Genomic DNA, 22,326 nt, shown 5'->3' on the forward strand with positions numbered 1-22,326 from the left:
AATAGTACATAAGAGAAGCAGGGAAGAGAATGTCTGGAACTTAGAGGATTTACTGGGATACTCTTGGTGCTTCCATGCCCGTTAAGAGCATTGGCAGCACAGACAAAGATTTTCTGGTTCCTCAGGAATGATGTGTGTCTCACCACCAGGAAAGCAACTGCTGGTCAAGTATGAGCAAAATCTAGAATGGGTAGTAGCAGGGAAGATCTTGAATGTCAGTTGTGACTATGAAATCAGTTGCAGCAATGAAAACTGTAGCTTCGACTTTCCTGATGTGTCTAATTTAAAAATATAAATAAATTATAACTAGCTGTCAAACTGAAGAAGCTGGGATGGAAAGGAGTGGACTTTATGTGAGCTATGAGGGAATATGGGTGCAACACCCACAGCATCTGTGAGGGCCATCTCCCCTTGTCACTCATCCTTTCTACACATTTCAATGGCATCTTACTGCAAGTACCAAAGATCCTTCATGTGAGGATTTGCTGTCAACCCACATGTGGCCAGGCCAGGAGTGTTAGGAGATTATGCTTTCAGGAGCAGTCCCCATCCAGAGATTGAAGGAAGTTGGAGGAAAAGCACCCCAGGTTGCTAACCTATCTTAGAGGAAACTTGGAGGCCGGTTTTACAATGTTTCCTGGAGTTACCTCGGGAGATCGGAGCTCCTGGTTCCCTCAAAGGGACCTGCTAGATGTGTTCCTATTTACTGGCTTCATTCTCTTCCAGTTTTCACTTTCCCACTGTCCTAACTTGCTTTTTGGGATCACCATCCAAATAAATATCCCTTGCTTACAAGTCCATATTTCAGGAACTGAACCTCAGAAAACAGACCTAAGAGCTCCTCTGTTCATTGTGTAATAGAGATAAAAACCACTATCTTATAGGATGGTAATCAGGATAACATGAGATATTTAAGTTGTCCAGATCTTAGAATTCAGTTATTAAAAAGGAGCAATGATCGTGATGAGATTATGATGATGATTCACTCAGCAAACACATAAGGATTATAATGAAGTTATTGGGTTTGAATCTTAAGATTCAATTACTAGTAGCTCTATGATTTTGGACAAGTTAGTAAATCTCTCTGTGTCCTACCTCTTGGAAAATCGGGGGGAGATATTTGTTGGGAGAATTAAAATGTAGTAATAAAGAGGTTAAAAAAGATAGGTGCCAAAAACTTTGTCCTTGCCTGTGAATTAAAGTTCTCAGATACTGAACCTACTGTAAAAGCAATAAACTTATGTGAGTGCATCTAGCATTTTGGAAAATTAGCCCTCAAAAGTCATATTGGGTTTCCCCTGACCTTGTTTCCAAACTGGAGATATGTGTTACCATATTTCAAATTAGGTAAATACCATATGCTTCAAACAATTGCAAAGGATCTCAAAGTTCTCTTTTAGCAACTTTTTTCAATTTCTGAGAAATCAGGCCAAGTACATCCACCCTATTCACCCAGCAACAATGGGGAAATTCCCTTCATCATCTAGCCTAGTCACTGAATTAGCTTTATGGTTTCGGTTTCTGAATTCCGTCCCCTTTTCATTTTGTTTCTATTTCATGTTCAAATTGTCTGCTTTAGGAGGAAGGAAGAGGGGGTGGAGAGAGAAGAAATCCCCAGGATTGGGTGAGGAAGAAGTATGTCAGAAATCCTCAGAGCTATTATAAATTAAGAAACAAGAGCTTGAACTTGTACCGGGTTCACATCAAAGCAGCTTTCTTACCAGCTCTGTAAGATCTCTTCTGACTTTCTAGTCAAGGTAAGAATGGGGCAAGAGAGGGAAGAAATTTTCAAGGTTCAGTTACTTCTAAAAAACATTCTGTGCAGGATAGGATGCAGCTTAGCCTGATGTGGTATATCAGACTTCAGTAAAGACTAAATCGTGGTGTTATCAGACAGGCAGCAGAAGTCAGTAAGAGCCAGTTTTGGCTTCCACTCACTGAATTAGACACAAGTGTGTGTGGGGACTACACAGAGAGTTTGAAATGCCTTCAAGCTGATTTTCTCCCTTTGCCATTTTATGACCTATCAGGATAATTGTTACTTAAGTCACCTTTGTCTTTGGTCAAACTTAATTAAGCTGGTTCCAACTGCACCCTGAAAGTTTCAAGAAATATGATTGTATTATTATTTTTTGGTGCAAAAAATATTTTTTAAATTTTGTTTTAATAGATTTAGGGGGTACAAAGTTTCTGTTACATGGATAAATTGTATAGTGGAGAAGTCTAGGCTTTTAGTGTACCTATCACCTGAATGGTGTACATTGTACCTGATAGGCAATTTTTCATCTCGCACCCCCCTCTCGGCCTCCCCCTTCTGAGTCTCTAATGTCCGCTATGTGATTCAGTATGACCACGCATACCCATTGCTTAGCTCGCACTTATAAGTGAGAATATGCAGTGTTTGGTTTTTTGTTCCTGGGTTACTTCACTTAGGATAAGGGCCTCCAGTTCCATCTAAGTTGTAGTAAATAATATTATTTCATTACTTTTCAGACCTGGTCAGTATTCCATGGGGTGTGTGTGTGTGTATGTGTGTATCACATTTTTTTAATCTGCTCATCACTTATGCTGTGATAAACATATGAATGCAGGTGTCCTTTTTATAAAATGACTTCTTTTCCTTTGGGTAGATCCCCAGTACTAGGACTGATGGATTGAATGGTAGATCTACTTTTAGTTCATTGAGAAATCTCCATACTGTTTTCTATAGAGGTTGTATTAGTGGCTTCCAAGTGGAGATTTATCCAAGTTCTTTGTGATTGGTGATCATCAGGAAAAGAATTTCAGGCAGGACACACCATGTCAGCCCAGCAAGTGACAGGTTTTTTTTTGAAAGCTAAAAAGTATCTCTCAGGATCTCAGGAGAAAGAGAGAGCCAACAGAGCAGCTGCGCCAGGAGGAAGTGGTGTGGTTTTCAGTCTTTTGAAGTCTTACTAATTGAGGGGAGGAATATTTAAAGCTAAGGGGTTGGCTTTTCCTAAGAATGTGGGTGGTAATTCCTAGAATTGGTTTCCCTCCAATTTTCATACTTTATGTGGTTGTCTCAGAACTGTCATGGTGATTTCAAGGGTGGAGAAATTTTAAAACCACAATGCAAATGATATTATAATTAGCCAAAGTTTATGTAAGGTGACAGAGATAACTGACAAGCCAGTTGAAGCCTGTTCTTGCCTGTGGTTATTGGTCCTCTAGTTAGCTTCTGGCTGAGGATTGTTTACTTTAACACCTGCACCTACTCTGCCAGCCCCTGCATCCAGTCTCAGCCCTGTCTGCTAGTCTCCTACTCTAACCATTGTATTAATATACATTCCCATCCACAGTGCGTACGTGTTCCCTTTCCACTGCATCTGCTCTAGCATCTGTTGTTTTTTACTTTACAGTAATGGCCATTCTGATGGGGGTAAAGTGGTATCTCATTGTGGTTTTAGTTTGTATTTCCCTGATGACTAGTGATGTTGAGGTTTTTTTTCATGTTTGTTGGCCATTTCTCTTCTGAAAAATGTCTGTTCATGTCTTCTGTCCACTTTGTAATGGGCTTATTTGGTTTTTCTTGCTAATTTGTTTGAGTTCCATATAGATTCTGGATATTACTTCATTGTCAGATGTATAGCTTGCAAATATTTTCTCCCATTCTGTAGGTTGTCTATTTACTGTTGATTATTTCTTTTGCTATGCAGAAGCTTTTTAAGTCCATCCCATTTATTTATTTTTGCTTTTGTTATATTTGCTTTTGGAGTCTTAGTCATAAATTCTTTACCTGGGCCAGTATCAAGGATAGGTTTTCCTAGGGTTTCTTCTAATATTTATATTGTTTCATGTTTTACATTTAAGTCTTTAATTCATCTTGAGTTAATTTTCGTGTATACTGAGAAATAGGGATCCAGTTCCATTCTTCTGCATGTGGCTAACCAATTTTCCCAGCACCATTTATTGAATAGGGTGCCCTTTCCCCAGTGTATGTTCTTGTCTGCTTTGTCAAATGTCAGTTTGCTTTAGGTATTTGGCTTTATTTCTGGGTTCTCTAGTCTGTCTCATTGCTCTATGGGTCTACTTTCATACAAGTATCATGATGTTTTGATTACTATCGATTTGTAACAGAATTTGAAGTCAGGTAATGTGATGCCTCCAGATTTGTTCTTTTTGCTTAGAATTTCTTTGGCTATTCAGGCTCTTTTTTGGTTCCATATGAATTTTAGGATTGTTTTTTCTAATTCTATGAAAAATGACGTTGGAATTTTGCTAGGAATTGCATTGAATCTGTAGATAATTTTGGGCAGTATGGATATTTTAGCAGTACTGATTCTATCAATCCATGAGCATGGGATGCTTTTTCATTTGTTTGTGTCATCTAAAATTTCTTTCATCAGTTATTTGTAGTTCTCTTTGTAGAGAGCTTTCACCTCCTTGGGTAAGTATATTTCAAGATATTTTATTTATTTATTTATTTTTGCAGCTATCGTAAATGGGATTGAGTTCTTGATTTGATTCTCAGCTTGGTTGTTATTTTTGTTGTTATTAGTATATAGAAATGCTACTGATTTGTGTAAATTGATTTTATAGCCTGAAACTTTACTGAATTCATTGATCAATTCTAGGAGTCTTTTGCAGGAGACTTTTGGGTTTTCTACGTATGATATCATATCATTGCCAAACAGAGGTAGTTTAACTTCCTCTTTTCTGTTTTTGGAAACCCTTTATTTCTTTCTCTGCCTAATTCCTCTGGCTAGGACTTCCAGTACTAGGTTGAATAGAAGTGGTGAAAGTGGGCATCCCTGTCTTGTTCCAGTTTTTAGGGAGAATGCTTTCAACTTTTCCCCATTCAGTATGATGTTGGTTGTGGGTTTGTTATGTATAGCTTTTATCATTTAAGGTATGTTCCTTTTTTGCCTAGTTTGTTGAAGGTTTATATCATGAAACAAGTTGGATTTTGTCGAATGTTTATTCTGCATCTATTGATATGATCATATGTTTTTTGTTTGTAATTCTGTTTATATAGTGAATCATATTTATTGATTTGAAAATGTTGAACCATCCTTGCATTCCTGGCATGAAACCCACTTGATTGTGGTGAATTACTTTTTCAATGTACTGTTGGAATAGGTTCGCGAGTCTTTCGTTGAAGATTTTTGCATCTATGTTCATGATGGATATTGGTCTGTAGTTTTCTATTTTTGTTGTGTCCTTTCTTGGCTTTGGTATCGGGGGGGGATATTGGCTTTGTAGAATGAGTCAGGGATGATTTCCTTCTTCTCTGTCTTTTGGACCAGTTTCAGTAGGATTGGTACCTGTTCTTTGTTATTCCAGTAGAATTCAGCTGTGAATCCATCTGGTCCTGGGCATTTTTAGTAGTGAGAATTTTTTTTTTAATTGCTTGAGTCTTGTTACTCACTATGGTCTATTTAGGTTTCTATTTCTTCCTGATTCGAACTTGGGAGGTTGTCTGTTTTCCAGGAATTTGTCCATTTCCTCTAAATTTTCTGGTTTCTGTGTGTAGAGGTGTTTATAGCAGTCTCAGATGATGTTTGCATTTTTATATCAGTTGTAATGGCTCCTTTTTCATTTCTGATTGAGCTTATTTGAATCTTTTCTTTTCTTTTCTTGGTTAATCTAGCTTTTGGTCTACCAAATTTGTTTACAGTCACAAAGAACCAACTCTTCATTTCATTCATATGTGAGATACTGTTCCAGATATTATGTTGATTGTCACTTAGTTGCTTCATAATCCCCGTGTTACTGTTTTATAAAAGCTGCAGGTTTTTTGTTTTTTTTTAATTTTGGGTGTTTTTATACTGGTGAATATCAACCTTTCATTTTGATGTTTAAACCTTCTTTGAGTATTTCTCAAAGGGCTGATCTGGTGAAGACAAATTCCCTCAGTATTTGCTTGTCTGGGAAAGAGTTTATTTCTCCTTCATTTATCAATCTTAGTTTTGCAGGATAGAAAATTCTTGGCTGAAAGTTATTTGGATTAATAAGATTAAAGATAGGACCCCAATTCTTTCTGGCTTATAAGGGTTCTGTTGAGAAGTCTGCTGTTAATCTGATGGGTTTTCCATTGTAAATTACTCAATGCTTTTATCTCACAGCTTGTGTGATTTTCTTCTTCATGTTGATTTTGGTCAGTCTGATGATTATGTCCCTTGGTGATGTCCTTTTTTAAAAAAAATCTTCCAGGAGTTTATTGAGCTTTTTACATCTGCATGTCTAAATCTCTGGCAAGACCAGGGAAGTTTTCCTCCATTATTCCCTCAAATAGGTTTTCCATGCTTTTTGCTTTTTTTTCTTCTTCCTCAGGGATACTTACGATTCTTATGTTTGGGCATTTTACATAATCCCATATTTCTTGCAGACTTTGTTCATTTATTCTGGTGCTTTTTTCTTTATTTTGACTGACTGAGTTAATTCACAAGCTTTGTCTTCAAGCTCTGAAATTCTTTCTTCTGCTTGGTCTAGTCTGTTGTTAAAACTTTCCACTGTATTTTGAAATTACCAAAATGATTCTTTCATTTGTAGAAGTTCTGTTATTTTTTTTGAATATCTATCTCTTCAGTGAATTTTTCATTCATGTCCTGAATTATTCTTTTTGTTTCTTTGTCTTGGTTTTCAAATTTCTCATTGATCCCATTGAGGTTACTGTGATCCATATTTTGAATTCCATATCTGATATTCCAAAAGTTTTCTTTCAGTCGGAGTTTACTGCTAGAGAACTAGTGTAATCCTTTGGGGGATATTGAAACAGCCTTTTTTTTTTTTTTCATATTGCCAGAATTTTTATCCTGGTTCCTTCTCTTCTGGAACCTCTTCCCTCAGCTCAAAACAGATAGTTTTGTGGTTCACCTGTTCTCCTCTGCTGGGGATTCTTCTGTTCAGTGTGGAAAAGGAGAGGTACATTGCCTTTTGTCTCATGCAGGTAAGTACTCACTGTGGTGTTGCTGGCAATTTGGGATGGTTGGACCTCAGACCTCTGGGACAGTGTTCAGGTGCCTGTGCTGGTTGACTAGATTAGGTAATCCCAAGTCCCCAGTCCCCTGGCTGGCATGCTTGCGTCCTGGAGGGACCAGATGGAGACTAGGCTGGCAAACTTGCCCTCAAGCCTCCCTGAGTTGGGGCACTGGCTGTGATAGTGAGAGGTGGCATGATATCTTGCTCCATATCAATGCTCGAGCAGGAGAAGGGCATATGCTCTGTGAGCCTGTGACAGGATGGCTGGGCCCCTCTTGGCAAGATTAGCAGAGGCAGAGAGCTGTGGGATGCACATGGTACTCGCACCTCCCACTCTTAGCAATGACAGCAGTCTCTGTCCTTTGGGGTCACAAAAATATCCAGATCCCCAGCTCCCACCTTGGCCTAGCTGTAGCAGAGAAGGTAAAGACAGCTCAACCCACTGTGTGCAGGGCTACCAGACTGGCTGTGGGCTGTGATTGAAATGCTCTGGTAGGGGAGGTGTAGTTCTGCCAGGGACTTGCCTCAGGGAGAGTAGGCTTCTCCCAGAGGAGACAGGCCTCTAAGGAAAAGAACTGCTAGCCCCACCCTCCCTCCATGGAGGTGATAGTCTTTGTCTTTGGGGTGCACAAATGGGCCCAGATTCTATTCTCCCTTCCTGGTCTGGCTGCGGCAGAGGTGGCAGAGAAAGCTCCAACTTCTCTATGTATGCTGGGCTCCCAGAATGGCTGGGAGCTACCGCTGAAATGCTCCAGTCGGGGAGGGGTCCTCGTGCCAGGGACTTGCCTCCAGGGCAAGTAGGCTTCTCCCAAAAGAGATAGGCACCTAGGGGAGAGAACTGCTAGCCCTGCCCTCCCTCAGCTGAGGCTGTAGTTTTTGTCTTTGACAGCAAACAAAAATGCTTGGTGTGGCTTTTTAGAGGGAAAGGAGTAAGCCTCAAGTTCTGCGGAAACCTGGATAAGATAGACATTCTGTCAGAGGTGGGACAGCCACTCCCAGGTGCTCTGGCTTAATTGTTCCCCATAGAACCCTCACCAGTCCCGAGTGGAAAGAGCTGTGGTGGCCTCAGCAGCAGTGGGTGACAGAGGGGAGGAGGAGGAAAAGGCCCTGAACGGGCAGGAGCTGTTCCCCTGGTCCCCATCGTCATAAGGGGCCCTCTGGCATGCTGCACTTTCCTCTCAGCTGGAAGCAGCCTGCCCTGAATGCTCAAGCTCTGGGAGGCTCACGGTAACCCCAGGGCCCACCAGTTCCCCAAGGCTGCTGCTGTCCAAGTGGGTGCTGAGGAACATTGGCTGTGAACCCAGCAATATACAGACCCAGGAGCTGACATTCCCTGGTCAAGACAGCTGCAAAAATGTTGCCTGTTTGTGAAGGGAGAGAAATGAGCTGCACCCTCTGTGCAGAGCCCAGGGGCAGGGATCAGAGTACTACTGGGGGTATACCCTCCCTGCAATCCTAGAACTGCCCACCCTGCAGCATGCCCGTGCCACGAGCTCACGCTTGTGAGCAGAGGTGGCTATGTCTGCAGCATTGGGTTGTTGGAGGAGAGAAAGTCTCTATCTCCACGTTGTCCTTTTCTAGGCTCCCGTGCTGTTTCTGCTCTGGGGTGGGGACACTGTCCTAGCCTACAGACTCCTCTCTGCACCTGCATCTCCACCGGCAGGGGTGCAGACAACGTAAGCCAGGGCCCCTTAGGTGCAGAAGAGTGCACGTTACACCTTCCTCTGTCCTAAAAAGCCTTCAGCACTTTCCAGTCTCCTTGCAGCAGTCCACCCTCCAGGAATACTGCTGCTCTCCTGTGTCTCTCTGTTTCTTTCTGATTGTCACAGTCCAAGGGACTGCTGGGGAATGTTCGTGTGGGATCCAGTGACAGGGAGACTAAGGGCCTTTGACTTCATTGGCAGGATAGAGGCACCCAGCGTGTGCGTAGGCAATGTCATGCCTGCCATTTCAGCTGGGGTCCGTGGTGGGGGGCAGTGACCCCATGTGGGCCTGCAGCCTGGTGCTCTGCTCTCAAGATGCTATCAGTTTGCTGGTGGTGGCAGCAGTCCCTGGATTTGTGAAGGTGGAAGGGCTCTCTGACAGATCAGGAGCTGGCAGACTGCCACCTCCTGGTTGGAGGGGAGGAAAAGTAGACACTCCCACTTACCCTTTCCAATAGACTCCAAATGCCTTGGGGGTCAGCCTCTGCCAAAACTTGCTCCGTCTTGTTCTTTTCCACAACTCCTTCCCATGGGATCTCCAGTAAGGATAAGTTCTGGCAGCTTTCCCTCAGCATTTCACTTGGGCTGTGCTTTTTTCACCTGAAACTTTTTCTTCTTTTTGGGATCATCTGGCAATCAAATCCCCTCCCCAAATCTTAGTTTAAATTCCAGAAGTTGAATGTGAATGCTTTGTCTTGCACTCCTGAGTAGCAGCCCTGCACTCTGATTGTATTATTTTCATAAGAAAGAGTGATTCCTGAGATGCAATATAAATAGCTTAAATGTTGAAACTCAGAGGAGTTTCATGAAAACAGCAATATATTTTTAATCATTGTTTGACTTCGTTTGAAGGTGGATTTCTTCCTTTAAAAATAGTTCTGACTTAATTTGTCTGGTTTCTTGGCACCTGCCCTCACTTTTTATCCCCTTTGTGTTGGACTCTGTCTCTACTACTCTGTTGCCTCTGAGATTATGAATCACTTAATTTAACAGTTGCCCAGCTGGATTCCTCAATACTGTCTGGCAATTTTTTTCACTCCTTGGAATTCTCTCTTTTTGAATTTCTTACCATGGCACATGCTTCATGCATCTTGTACTTGTTTGATTGTCATTTATCTCTTTGATAAGATCCTTTTCCTTCAAACTCAAATAAAAAACAACACAAAATAAAGCAAAAGCAAACAACAATAAATAACAACAAAAATAGCACAAAACCTGAACTAGAATTGTATGGCTGAAAACAGAGATGTTTTCTTTCAGAAATCCCATCACCAGAACTTCTGAGCATTTTCTCTATATTTCCTGGCATTTTCCTTCTTTGCACTTTTTTTTCTCTCCTTCAGCTCTCTCTCTCCTTTTTAAGCTAGCAGTTATACTGATGTAAGTAAATGTTTATTTACTCCCATTTTTTTTTTTTTAGGAAACAGGCTTAGAGAGTTAAGTGAAATGCCAGTGTGATACGGATAGCCAGTTACAGGGCTGGGGTTGGAATTCAAGCCTCAGTTACTGCAAAGGAAAAATGCGTAATTTGTGTGTGTGTGTTGATCCATTCTTGCATTTTTTTATTTACAAAAGATTATAAAGCTCTAAGAGAGTTAGGGAGAATGTATCCCCAAACAGGTGAAGTTACGAATCACAGAGCAAACAGTATGTGTGCAGATCAAACATGTTGAATCTGCAGTAATGTTTTAGAGATTTGTCTCTCCTAAAAACATTAAAGATGCTACTCAGATAACATTTAGGGATAACATAAAATACTTTTTAAAAAAATATATGCACAACACTAATGCTATTCATAAGGAAGTCTGAACACTCAAATTATTACTAGTTCCCTCTCCCGTTAGCAACATAATCCCAAAGCATAAGAGCTCATAAGTTCCCAATATCTGTTTATAGATTTGGCTTATGTATCTTCTGTTCTTCTAGCTAATTATTGTAGATCATCACTGCAAGGTTACCATAGCTTCATAATTTGAAAATTATTCTGGCCCTTACTATATACAAATTAGGCAACCAGCATTCTACAAATATAAGGTACTAATATTGCATTGAAAGTAGCTTGGAATAGAAAGAGACTTGGCGTTTAAGTTTCTAAATATATTGTGGAATTGCCTCTTTCTGAATAAGACTTACACTAGACATTTTCTGACTCCCGTGCCCTAATGCTATGCCATTTGCAAATGGATCCCCCATAATCTGCTCCCAAGAAGTTTCTATTTTAATTTATCTGTCACCAAGATGATTTCCAGGGCATTAGCTATGAGGAAGGGAGGAGAATGGGTCTTTATAATTATAAAAAGACAGTTTTCACAGTCTGTTAGAAAAGAGATGGAGAATCCAGATCTTTTCATTGTAAGATTTCAGTGAATGAAGAAATCATGTAGATGGTAAATTTTTAACTTCTTTAGTAAATAATCACCTCTAACATAGAAGAAAACTGTTCTTTATAATAAGGCAAGGCAGAAAAGCAAACATTTGCTTCTGTCTCATATAGCATAAAAATGTTTTACCAGAGACTCCTCAGGTTACAGGAATTCATGCTCAAAAGTTAGGAAAAAAAGTAGTTAAGCATTATTAAAGGAAGTTGTTTTACTCATTTAGTCAATCATAAAATGATCATGCTTTCAAGGTTTAGTTTAATAGAGCACTTTAATAATGATGGAAAAAATTCTTTACGAGATATATTTCTAAGAAGTGAACAGCTATGATTTGTTACATAATGCTGCATAATGACCTGGCAATATTCAATGTAATGCAGTTTAACTGGACAGAGACCTAACTAAGAAAGAAACCAAGTTGATGTGGGATAAAAGCAAAAAGTGTACTATAACAAATAATAGTAACAAAGAATTAATCTAGGGATTCAGGGAGGTAAAAACTAAGAAATATAAGTCAACCAAAAATCAATGAAGTAAGAGTAAGATTCAAACTAGCAGTAGTTTGGACTCTGGAAATGGGTTTTCCTATGCCCACCAAATATTTAAGAACCAGAAGCATAGCCTATGGTAGATTTATAAAAAGTCTAGGACCTATTTTACTGTGGACTTCTTTGGTATTTCCTTTTATTTAAAAAAAAATTTTTTTTTTTCAGAAACTTAGGGCATGCTTAGTACATGGGCATGCTTAGGGCATGCTTTACACAGCAAAATAACTTTTCTCTGCTTAAACACTAGAAATTCTAGCCCATCTCATCTTTTCCTTTGCAGGTCAAGTAATATCTGGGACATGGCTCCAGAGATCCACATGCCAGACCCTGTGTGTCTCATTGAGAACACTACGGAGAAACTGAGGGTTAATCCAGAAGCTTTGGAGATCCTGTCCGCTATTACACAACCTATGGTGGTGGTGTCTATTGTGGGCCTCTACCGCACAGGCAAATCCTATTTGATGAACAAACTGGCTGGGAAGAACAAGGGTGAGTGGCACCAGCAAAGCTCTGCAAAGTCCCTTCTGTCCACTCACATGGCCAGCATCCAGGGTGGCAATGTGAGGAGAGAAAGTTGGAGATGAGGATGGATATTGAAAACCAATGTTTAGGCCACAGCTGGTCTTTTTATCTTCTGGGACATGAAGAGCAGCTAATTGTTCCTGATATATCACCTTTTTTTTGCCTTAAAATTTCCTTGGAAAAAACATAATATGTTTCTCTCACAAAGGGTAAGACATCAATGAAATAATTTCTATATATATGTAATTGTAAATTAGCAAAATATTAGTAGCACAATATTATTTTAAAAAATCAAATTTCCAACCTGTATTTGATATTATTTCCCCATTCCTCTATTGTCATTCAGATCAATACTGGTTGTACTCTCTGCTGTTTCCAGAGAAACAGCTTGCTTTCTTTAAACCCTAGCTCAATGACCAAGAAAATCCCCGATCCCAGAGTCCCTTCTCTTTTACAACCTCTCCACTCCCCCGGCAGGCTTCTCCGTGGGCTCCACGGTACAGTCTCACACCAAGGGAATCTGGATGTGGTGTGTGCCTCACCCCAAGAAGCCAGACCACACTCTAGTTCTGCTGGACACTGAGGGCCTGGGAGATGTAGAGAAGGTAAGGAAGGATTCCTTTTTTAACCTCCTCATTTCTGGACACTGTTTATACAGGGAGTTTTTAGGTTTATTTTTCTAAATTTGTACTTCCACTTAACCAAAGTATACCTCCATTCTTTCTTCTTTCTATCTTTAATAGTCTGAGTTTAGAAGCCTGAAGTGAGAAAATACGTCTATAAACCAGAATTAGTACTGGGAGAACTGCGCTGATATTGAGCTAGGCAGTTAGCCCAAATGCATAAAGATGGTCAAATAAAATCACTGTTACCTGGTCCCGCAGATTGTACTGGTTAATAGTGGACTCTGGGCTCAGATGAACTTGTGTTAAAATCAGGGCTATGACAATTGTAGCCTCTGACTTTGACAAGAGAAGTGAGTCTCCCTAAATCTTTTATTTTCCCTTTGGTCTTATTCAACTCATTATTTGAACAGTAGATACATGGACGGACCTTTTCTAATTTTATGTTTGTAAGTATTTAACAACCAGCTCCCTGGATAAAAAGAAACAGCAACATTGATTTGTAGCACTTGACTATTTCCTGAATGCTCCCATCATAACTGATTTCGGGCTACCAGAGTGGAGACACTAGCCTCAGACTTTGAAGGGAGGTACACAATCTGCTATCACGGGCTGGTGTGAGCTGGCTCCAGCGTACAACTGCGTCTTTCTCTTGAACTTCCATTGTTTTATATGAGTTTTTTTGCTTGTTTAGTTTTGATTTGCCAAGATTCAAAGATGATAAGCCATAATTTGAGCTTTAGCTTCCTAATTTACAAAATGGAGATAGTAACTATAAACCATGTCACAATGATTTTTTTAAATTAGATAAGATCAGTCATGTGAACTGCATTGTGGATGATAATTATTTAATAACATAGATATATTTATGGTAAATATAAGACAATTTTGTTTTGTGCTCTGGAAAACCTTGGTTTTGTGTACTTGGATTACCCCCACTGACTTTGACTATACACTTTGCAAATATCTAACAGTAGTTATAAAAGGGACTGGTGAATTAACAATACATGGATTAGTATAAAATTATTATATCAGCGTTAACAAAAGAACTACTCAGAGTTCACGGTTTTGACAATTGGTTTTTTTTGTTTGTTTTTTTGTCTTCTTTAATGTTAGTAGATCAGGAGCCTATTTTTAAAGATTGCTCATCTGGGAATCCCGAGAGACAGGACTTAAATTTGTTTTGACTTCTAGGTTGAGAAGAATGATACCCAGATCTTTGCACTGGCAATCCTCCTGAGCAGCACCCTCGTGTACAATACCATGAACAAAATTGACCAGGGGGCTATAGACCTACTGCAGTATCCTTTTGTGGTCTAGGATGGCACCAAAATCAGAGAGAACTCCTCCATTCACCAGCTGTATGTCTGTGAGTCCTTGTGAATCACAAAAACGAAAACATGACAAACATTGAAAGTACAAAGAAAGTAACGCTTATAAACTCTGATAAAATTGTGATTTGGTTAAGACCCAAAGGAAAATAAAGGTTTGGGGAGACATGAAATTAAATATGGGCTTGGAGGCAGTGCTATCTCTGCCAGTTTTGCTTAATTGTATCTCAGCCATGTAACAGAACTGACAGATCTGCTCAGGGCAAGAAACTCACCTGACCTTGATGGGGCTGAAGATGCTGCTGACTCTGGGAGCTTCTTTCCAGACTTGGTGTGGACTCTGAGAGATTTTTACCTAGACCTGGAAACAAATGGGAAACTTATCACAGCAGATGAATACCTGGAGAATTCACTGAGGCCAAAGGAAGGTAACAGGGACTTCAGATTTGCAAAGATGGAGAAAAGTAACCTAAGAAATGATCTCTTTTGTGTATGTGGTTAAGTTTATAATTTTCCATATTTACTTACCTAGATCTCCTACAAAATAAATAATAAATATTATTAATTTATAATGAACAAATAAATTCAATATTGAATTGCATTACTCCTCTGTTCTTAGAACAAATTTCTTTTTTTATCTGATTAGTTATCTTTTATCTTTTTGCTTAGAGTTTATGAAGATATATTAAACTATGTAACATCAGGAAGAAGGACATTTATCTTAGGTAAGTGGATGAAAATTCTATACTGAATAAATTCTATTTTTCCTTCTCTAGGTAATAATCAAGGAATTCAGAACTTCAATTTGCCCCGTCTATGTATACAGAAGTTCTTTCCAATAAAGAAATGCTTTATCTTTGACTCACCCACTCAACGAAAGAAGCTCACCCAGCTTGAGACACTGCATGATGATGAGCTAGATTCTGAATTTGTGCAGCAAGTGGCAGAATTCTGTTCCTACATCTTCAGTCATTCTACGATTAAGACTCTTCCAGGAGGCATTAAGGTCACTGGATCTTGTGAGTACCATTTTTAGGATTTTCTTTCAATTCAATGTAAAGAATAAGGGACATCTATAAGAATATACTTGCAGTGTCACCGTTGACAAATGCATAGACAATTCCTACCATGAAAATTACATTTATCTTATTTATTAAGTTCCAGTGGGTATCAAACTTATTTCTAGTGTTTTTTTATTAATGCCTCAAAACTACATAAAATAGGAACACAACCTAAAGATAAGATAAAGTTAAAGAAGTTTTACCCATACGTGACTCACTGTTGAACTAGACTAACCCATGTGCTGGCAGCATTTGTTCAACAAATATATTGGATCCTTATTATGTGTCACAGCCTTTGATTGACAGAAGAGGAGCAAGACATACATGTTCCTTATAGAAATGGAACTTGATTGAAACAAACATTATACAAAGGCCCAATTGTCTAGAATTTCTTTTAGAACCCTAAAAGAAATCTAAGTAGACTCCTTGGTCTGGTTTTTTCTAAGAACTCTATGTCTCAGAACTCTGTAAATAATTGCTACATTACAGAGAGAAGTTGAGTGCAAAAAAAAGTGTGCAAACAAAGGAAGTAAAACTGGAAAGTTCCAACAAAGAGTAAGGGAAACCTGGTCTGAATTACTCATTTTGCACTTTTTCAGAAGAGGATAGCTCTCATATTAGCTTAACCATACTAAAGTGAAAGAGAAAAGGGAATTCCAAAGAGAATGGAAAACCGAGGATGAAGGAAAAAGGGGGGAAGATTAAAAAGGCAAAGGCCCATAGCATTCTAAATAAATATGCATGACTTTTATATATAATCATCTCCTCATTTCTCTGTGGGAGAAGGATGAAATGTGTACAATCATTTACATCTCGAGATTTTCTCTATTTTCTTCTTGGAACACAGTTACTTTTCCCAAAGAAGGAAAATCCTGGCTTCTCGATCATATGATTTGTCAAATGAACTTATGTGGGCCACTTGAACACCATCCAGAATACTGAAAATTTCAGGCAATTCATGTTAAATGTACATTCTCAGAATTATTAATGTAAATCATGCCTTCTTTCTATGCAAATAATATAAGCATTTCTTTTTTCTGTGAAGGTCTAAAGAACCTGGTGATGATCTACATCAATGCCATCAGCAGTGGGGATCTTCCCAGCATGGAGAACACAGTCCTGTCCTTGGCCCAGATAGAGAACTCAGCCGCAGTGCAAACGGCCATTGCCCACTATGACCAGCAGATGGGCCAGAAGGTGCAGCTGCCCACAGAGACTCTCCAGGAGCTGCTGGACCTGCACAGAGCCAGTGAGAGAGAGGCCATTGAAATCTTCATGAAAAGCTCTTTCAAGGATGTGGACCAAAGGTTCCAGAAGGAATTAGAGGTAATGACTTTTTTTTTTTTTATTTCAGCATGTTATGGGGGTACAGATGATTAGGTTACATATGATGCCCTTACCCTCCCTCCCCTCAAGTCCGAGCTTCAAGTGTGTCCATTCCCCCGGAGGTGCTCATTGCACTCATTGTTTGTGCATATGCCCATCCCCTCCTCCCCCCTCCCCCCTCCCCCTGATCCAATACATGTTATTCTTATATGTGCACTTAAATGTTGATCACCTAATACCAGTTTGATGGTGAGTACATGTGGTGCTTGTTTTTCCATTCTTGGGATACCTCTCTTAGTAGAATGTGTTCCAGCTCTATCCAGGAGTATACAAGAGGTGCTATATCACCATTGTTTCTTAAAGCTGAATAGTACTCCATGCTATACATATACCACAGTTTATTAATCTACTCATGTATTGATGGACATTTGGGTTGTTTCCACATCTTTGCAATTGTGAATTGTGCTGCTATGAACATTTGAGTGCAGGTGTCTTTTTTATAGAGCCACTTTTGCTCTTTTGGGTAGATGCCCAGTAATGGGATTGCTGGGTCAAATGGCAGTTCTACTTGTATCTCTTTAAGGTATCTCCATATTGCTTTCCACAGAGGTTGCACTAGTTTGCAGTCCCACCAGCAGTGTATGAGTGTTCCTACCTCTCCGCATCCACGCCAACATTTATTGTTTTGGGTCTTTTTGATAAAGGCCAGTCTCACTGGAGATTTTTTCTAGTTCGTGGGGATTAGGGTCAATAAAAGACAAAGTATTGCTATGAACAGTAAAATAGTACTTAATTAAGAAAAGCAGTTGCTACTAGACTGGAAAATAATAAGAATCACTTATAAGGCCATGATATCACTTTTATTCTAAAAACAAACAAACATGTAACTACTCTGGGCCTTATAGATTCTGAAGTTTTCACACGTGTATACAACCTATCTTTACCATGTTATACCCATGGGCTACATTTGAATTAATTTTATTGTTTTAAATAATTGTATTTACAAAGTATTAATTAACTTTCCCATTTTATTAGTCAAGCATACAGAATTACCAATTGGCTCCACTAAAATACAATGTATCCAGGTTTAATAAAATAGGCTGATCTCATTCCAACCAATTATTCTATTCCACCTTCTCATTGGAAATCCAAGGCCTAGTAAAACACTGAAATCAGGAATGTTGTAAAACAGTAGGCTGCATTTAAAATTAACATAAGGCCAGAGGTCTGCGATCTGAATATCACACCTAAAGCAGAAATAACAAGAAAGGGGTGTTTCAGGAGATTTCAAACCCAAAAGTAAATGTCATTTTTATATAGAGTGTCATCCTTGGAACTTTTCCAGATTCGGTGGGAAGGGTATAGTCTTGCTTGCATTCCTCTACATTTCAAGGAAAAAATATAGATTCCTTTTGAGAATCATTTCGAGAAATACTGAAGTATCGTTAACATCTTTGCCATGGGTTGTTGTCTCTTTGAAGACCCTACTAGATGCAAAGCATAAGGACATCTGCAAACAGAACTTAGAAGCATCATGGGATCGTTGTTGGGCTTTACTTCAGGATGTTTTTGGTCCTCTAGAAGAAGCGGTGAAGCAGGGGATTTATTCTAAGCCAGGAGGACATACTCTCTTCATTCAGAAGACAGAAGAGCTGAAGGCAAAGTACTATAAAGAGCCTAGAAGAGGAATACAGGTATCCCTAGTTTTATCTATTAATTGTGGAAAATTTCTGGGAGGCCTCTTTAAAACCAGTGAGGACAGGAAGAAAGACATGTATACAGGCACACAGATGAGGTTTATGTCTCTGTCTAGTAGTAGTTACTCCTTCGTTGAATAAGTATTCATGGAAAAACTATGTGCCTGGTATTGGTTTTCCTAGCACAGAATTTACACTTTAATATTAGCTATGGAATTAAATTGAATCCTCACCATAACCACCAGAGTTCTATTGCAACCATCAGCATTCATTGCAACAAAGGCATCTTTTTGGTCACACAGGACAGAATCTCAATAATTAAAACTAACTAAAGAAAAATTGGTAATCCATTGGTTTACACAAACTAAAAGCAAAAGGTTTTAATTTAGTTTCAAGGATAGATACATTCAAGAGTTTAAATAATGCCATCAATTGTCCTCCTTCCTTCTTTCTTTCCAATTTCCAATTCATTTTTCTCTTTCTTTTTCCTACTGGCTTCATTTCCAGACAGTCTAACCCTATATGACAATGAAGATGACACCAACAGGACCAAGCTTAGCTAGTCCTTAGTGCCCTTGTCTCAGGGGAAAGAAAGCATCTTTCCTCCAGCATATATCAGTCTTTGAAACACCCAAGGATCATCAATTTTCCTCCTTGCAGTATTTTTCCACCTATGAGCAAGTCCTTTGCATCTAGTGGCCTTGGGCACTCTGACTGGCCAGGCTAGAGGCAAGCCCAAACTTGTGTTAATCAGGGACAGCCTTGATTAACAGTTCTACCAAGTGCAGCCTGAGCACCTCCTATGGGAATAAGATACTGGAAGGAAAAAGAAATAAAGATGTTTACAACATTCCTAATTACCATTTCTTACTTCTAACTGTATGTTTTTGGGTTGCTAGGCTGAGGAAGCTCTGCAGAAATATTTAAAATCCAAGGAGTCTGTGAGTAATGCAATTCTACAGACAGACCAGGCTCTCACAGCAAAGGCAAAGCAGATGGAAGGTGAGAAGAAAACAGAAGTGATGCAAGAAAGAAAAGGAATTTCTATATATTTGAAATTACTTTGGCCTGGCCTCATGGGATCATTAAACTAAAGCAGGAATGGCAAACACTTCTTAGCTCTTCAGGCTGTGTCCCAGTGTGGCATGATCAGCTGCTGCATTATGGCTATCTGGGAGGGAAAAACAACCCCAGGGAATATTCTCTATGACGTTGGAGCACTAACAAATAAGAGTGGGAGGCAGAAGGAAGGGGCACATTAATCCTGAAGAGATTTGCCTTTTTACTCTTTCTTCTCAGAGGCACGTGTGAAAGCAGAGGCTGCAAAGGCTGAAGCACAAAGGTTGCAGGAGCTTCAAAGGCAGAACCAGCAGAGGATGGAGCAGAGGGAGAGACTCCATCAGGAACAAGTGAGACAAATGCAGCTAGCCAAAGAAAAACGGCAGGCAGAGCTACAGAGGACGCAGGAACTTCGGATGCAGGTATTGATCAATTGTTGCATCTCTCCCCTCTCTGTAACGATGGGAGCGTGGAGCAGAGACCCAGGGGCAGGGCTGGGGAAGGCAGCATAATACTGTGGCGCAGGGCAGGGACTCTGGCGCCAGACTGCCAGGGTGTAAATCCAAGCTCCACCTCTTAATATATATGGTTTAGGCAAGTTGTCTATCCTCTCTGTGCCTCATTTTCCTCTTGTGTAAAAGAGGCAGTAATAATACCTATTCTATAGGGTTACTCTGATAATTAAATGAGTTAATATTTGTGCTTAGAATGGTGCTTGGCACAGAGTAAGCACTCTAAATTGTTAATTAAAAATGAAGGCATTTCTAGTCTGTAGTAATTATCTTTCCTCTTAACTCATTAATTGCTCTGGAAAATCTTTTGCTTTGGTCATAGATACCTTGTTAAATTAATTTCATATTATTGTGTCTATGCCCCTGTCCTTGCCTTGATCATCTGTGGTTCTGAATGCTTTTAACTTGCGGAATTTGTTTCATCCAGTCCTTTAGTTTTATTTTCATTCAATATCCATTTGTACTCACCATCAAATTGGTACTCACTGATCAACACTAGGTTGATCACATGGCAGAAATACTCTCTAGGGATTAGGGGGATGAGGGGGCAAATCTACAACTAAAGGACACGGGGAGCACTAAAGGGAGGGAAGGGCATGCCTTTAACCCGCATTTGGGTGAGGCAAAGACATAAAGTGTAACTACAATGTTTGTATCCTCACAAAACCCTGGAATAATGAAAATAAATAAATAAATAAACAGTAGTTGTTATTTACAGGGCACTGTCAAAGCACTTTACATGAATTATTCACTGTAAAGCAGAACTATTGTGTCCTCATTTTTCAGAGTTAGTTCCAAAGAGAACTAAATGCCAATATCACACAGCCTAGCAAGTTATCAAAACTGTCCGTCTTAGTGAGTGGTTTCTGCAGTGCTTTTGCTTCTTCAGGTCTGGTGTGAAATTCCTGTGTCAGCACCCTAATGAGACAAATGACATCCTAATTCTTCCCCCTAGTTGTCAGTCTACCTGTAGGTACTAGTTTGTTAAGAGCTATTCCAAGAAATTTCTGAGATTGCCACTGTTTCCTGAAGAGCAGTACGAGCAACCTGTGGTTTTTGATCTCCTCAATCTTTTCTTCTACTTCTGCCACCAAAACTGTGGTGACCTGGAATAAATTCTCTCATCTAAGGTGCAAACATCTCATCTGATTTTGATGTCACCTAGACACCCTGTTTTTGTGTTAGCCTCCTTTCTTAAAAATATATCTAACATTATCCTGTGTGTGAATGAGAATTGAAGTCAAGATGTGACTACGATTGTCCAAAGAAATTGTGTAGTGTAAGGGGGGAGGGAGCCTTGGGATGGAATTCTAGGGACAACAACATTTCAGGGGTTGAGAGATGACAATGTTTCTGGAGCTAGATAAAGAGAAGGAGAGTGAATAATTACAGAAGTAAGTTGGACACACATGAATGGAAAAGAGATATTCAGGGACTGTCTATTGCTACTGCGGAGTAAAATAAGTAAGGACAAATGAATGACTTATGCAACTAGAAAAAAGTTTGATCTTACTTTTTGCTAAACTTTAAAAGTTTGTATTTATCACTATTTAGAAGGAGGCTGAAGACCTCAAAGCGGCACTGGAAGCTGAAACCAGACGCCTCCGTAATCAGATACAGCATCTCCAGGCGACTGCTAACTCATCACATGATCCCTGTATCTTACTCTGAAGTTTAAACACTGGAGCTTCCCCTTCTTACTCTTTTTCATGGAAGACACAAAGGAACAAGAAATTATAGACCTTGGAGTAATCAACATTTAAATAAACGTTATAATTATTACATCAAACTTTTGTATAGAGTTAAAAAGTTATGATGCTGGTATCTGGTAAAATGTACATCTCAACAGTCCAATAGTTTAAATGATGATTGCTTCCTTGAAGAGATTATGAATTGTATAATAAGGGACATTTTATCACTCCCTTTATTTGGGGTTTATATTGGGATGGTTCTACCCAATGCCACCTGTCCAAATTTCTATATTTGTCTCAGGGTCTTATAAACTATCTAGGGGGTGTCATTCACATGGGCTCAGTCACATGGAACTTGGCCAAGGTCTTGGGCTAAGCTGGGCATCACTCCTGCTGATGGTCATGTGCCGGATGCTATCAGAAGAAAGTACAGACAGTAAAGTGGAAACAATGTACAGTTCTCAACGAGGTGGAAGCTACTATTCTACGAGCAGTGGCTTGATTCCTCAGCACTGTCAATAGACCACCTACATAGAGCAATTCCAAGCTGAAAGCCAATAATGTTGTAGTAAAATAGAGATCCGTCAGAAGATGAAAGGAATGTGGTGATAGATATGTTAGCTTAATTTAATCTTTCCACTTTGTATTCAAAAATCATAACACCACTTTGTACCCCATAAATATATACAATTATAATTTGTCAATATATAATAAAAATTTTAAAAGAAAAAAGAAATCTGAGAAGCTGAATATAGAGACAAGTTGACTAAATGAAATGGACTGAAACAACTAAAAGGGTTGAAGGCTCCTTGGTTTCACGGGTCTTTGAGGAGATAGGCAATGTGTTAATTGCAGAAATGCCATTTCTTGGTAAGCTAGGAATGAAAATTATGAGTTCACAAATGAAATAGGCTCAGAATTCCTCATAGAAAA

At 39.4% G+C, this 22,326-nt stretch overlaps 1 protein-coding gene across 1 annotated transcript; it reads left to right on the top strand.

Annotated features, from left to right (window-relative positions):
* The first annotated feature begins 1,628 nt into the window (after positions 1 to 1,628).
* GBP5 (guanylate binding protein 5) lies at positions 1,629 to 22,055 on the top strand. The gene is made up of 11 exons (XM_012661102.1): positions 1,629 to 1,757; positions 11,852 to 12,060; positions 12,571 to 12,698; positions 13,911 to 14,017; positions 14,279 to 14,475; positions 14,824 to 15,066; positions 16,154 to 16,434; positions 17,916 to 18,128; positions 19,031 to 19,133; positions 19,431 to 19,612; positions 21,257 to 22,055. Exons 2-11 carry the CDS (start codon positions 11,871 to 11,873, stop codon positions 21,371 to 21,373), a joined length of 1,761 nt encoding a protein of 586 aa, XP_012516556.1. The 5' UTR covers positions 1,629 to 1,757; positions 11,852 to 11,870; the 3' UTR covers positions 21,374 to 22,055.
* Positions 22,056 to 22,326: the final 271 nt, after the last annotated feature.

This window comes from Propithecus coquereli, unplaced genomic scaffold, assembly GCF_000956105.1.
Source record: "Propithecus coquereli isolate 6110/MARCELLA unplaced genomic scaffold, Pcoq_1.0 Scaffold7, whole genome shotgun sequence".
NCBI classification, from domain to species: domain Eukaryota; kingdom Metazoa; phylum Chordata; class Mammalia; order Primates; family Indriidae; genus Propithecus; species Propithecus coquereli.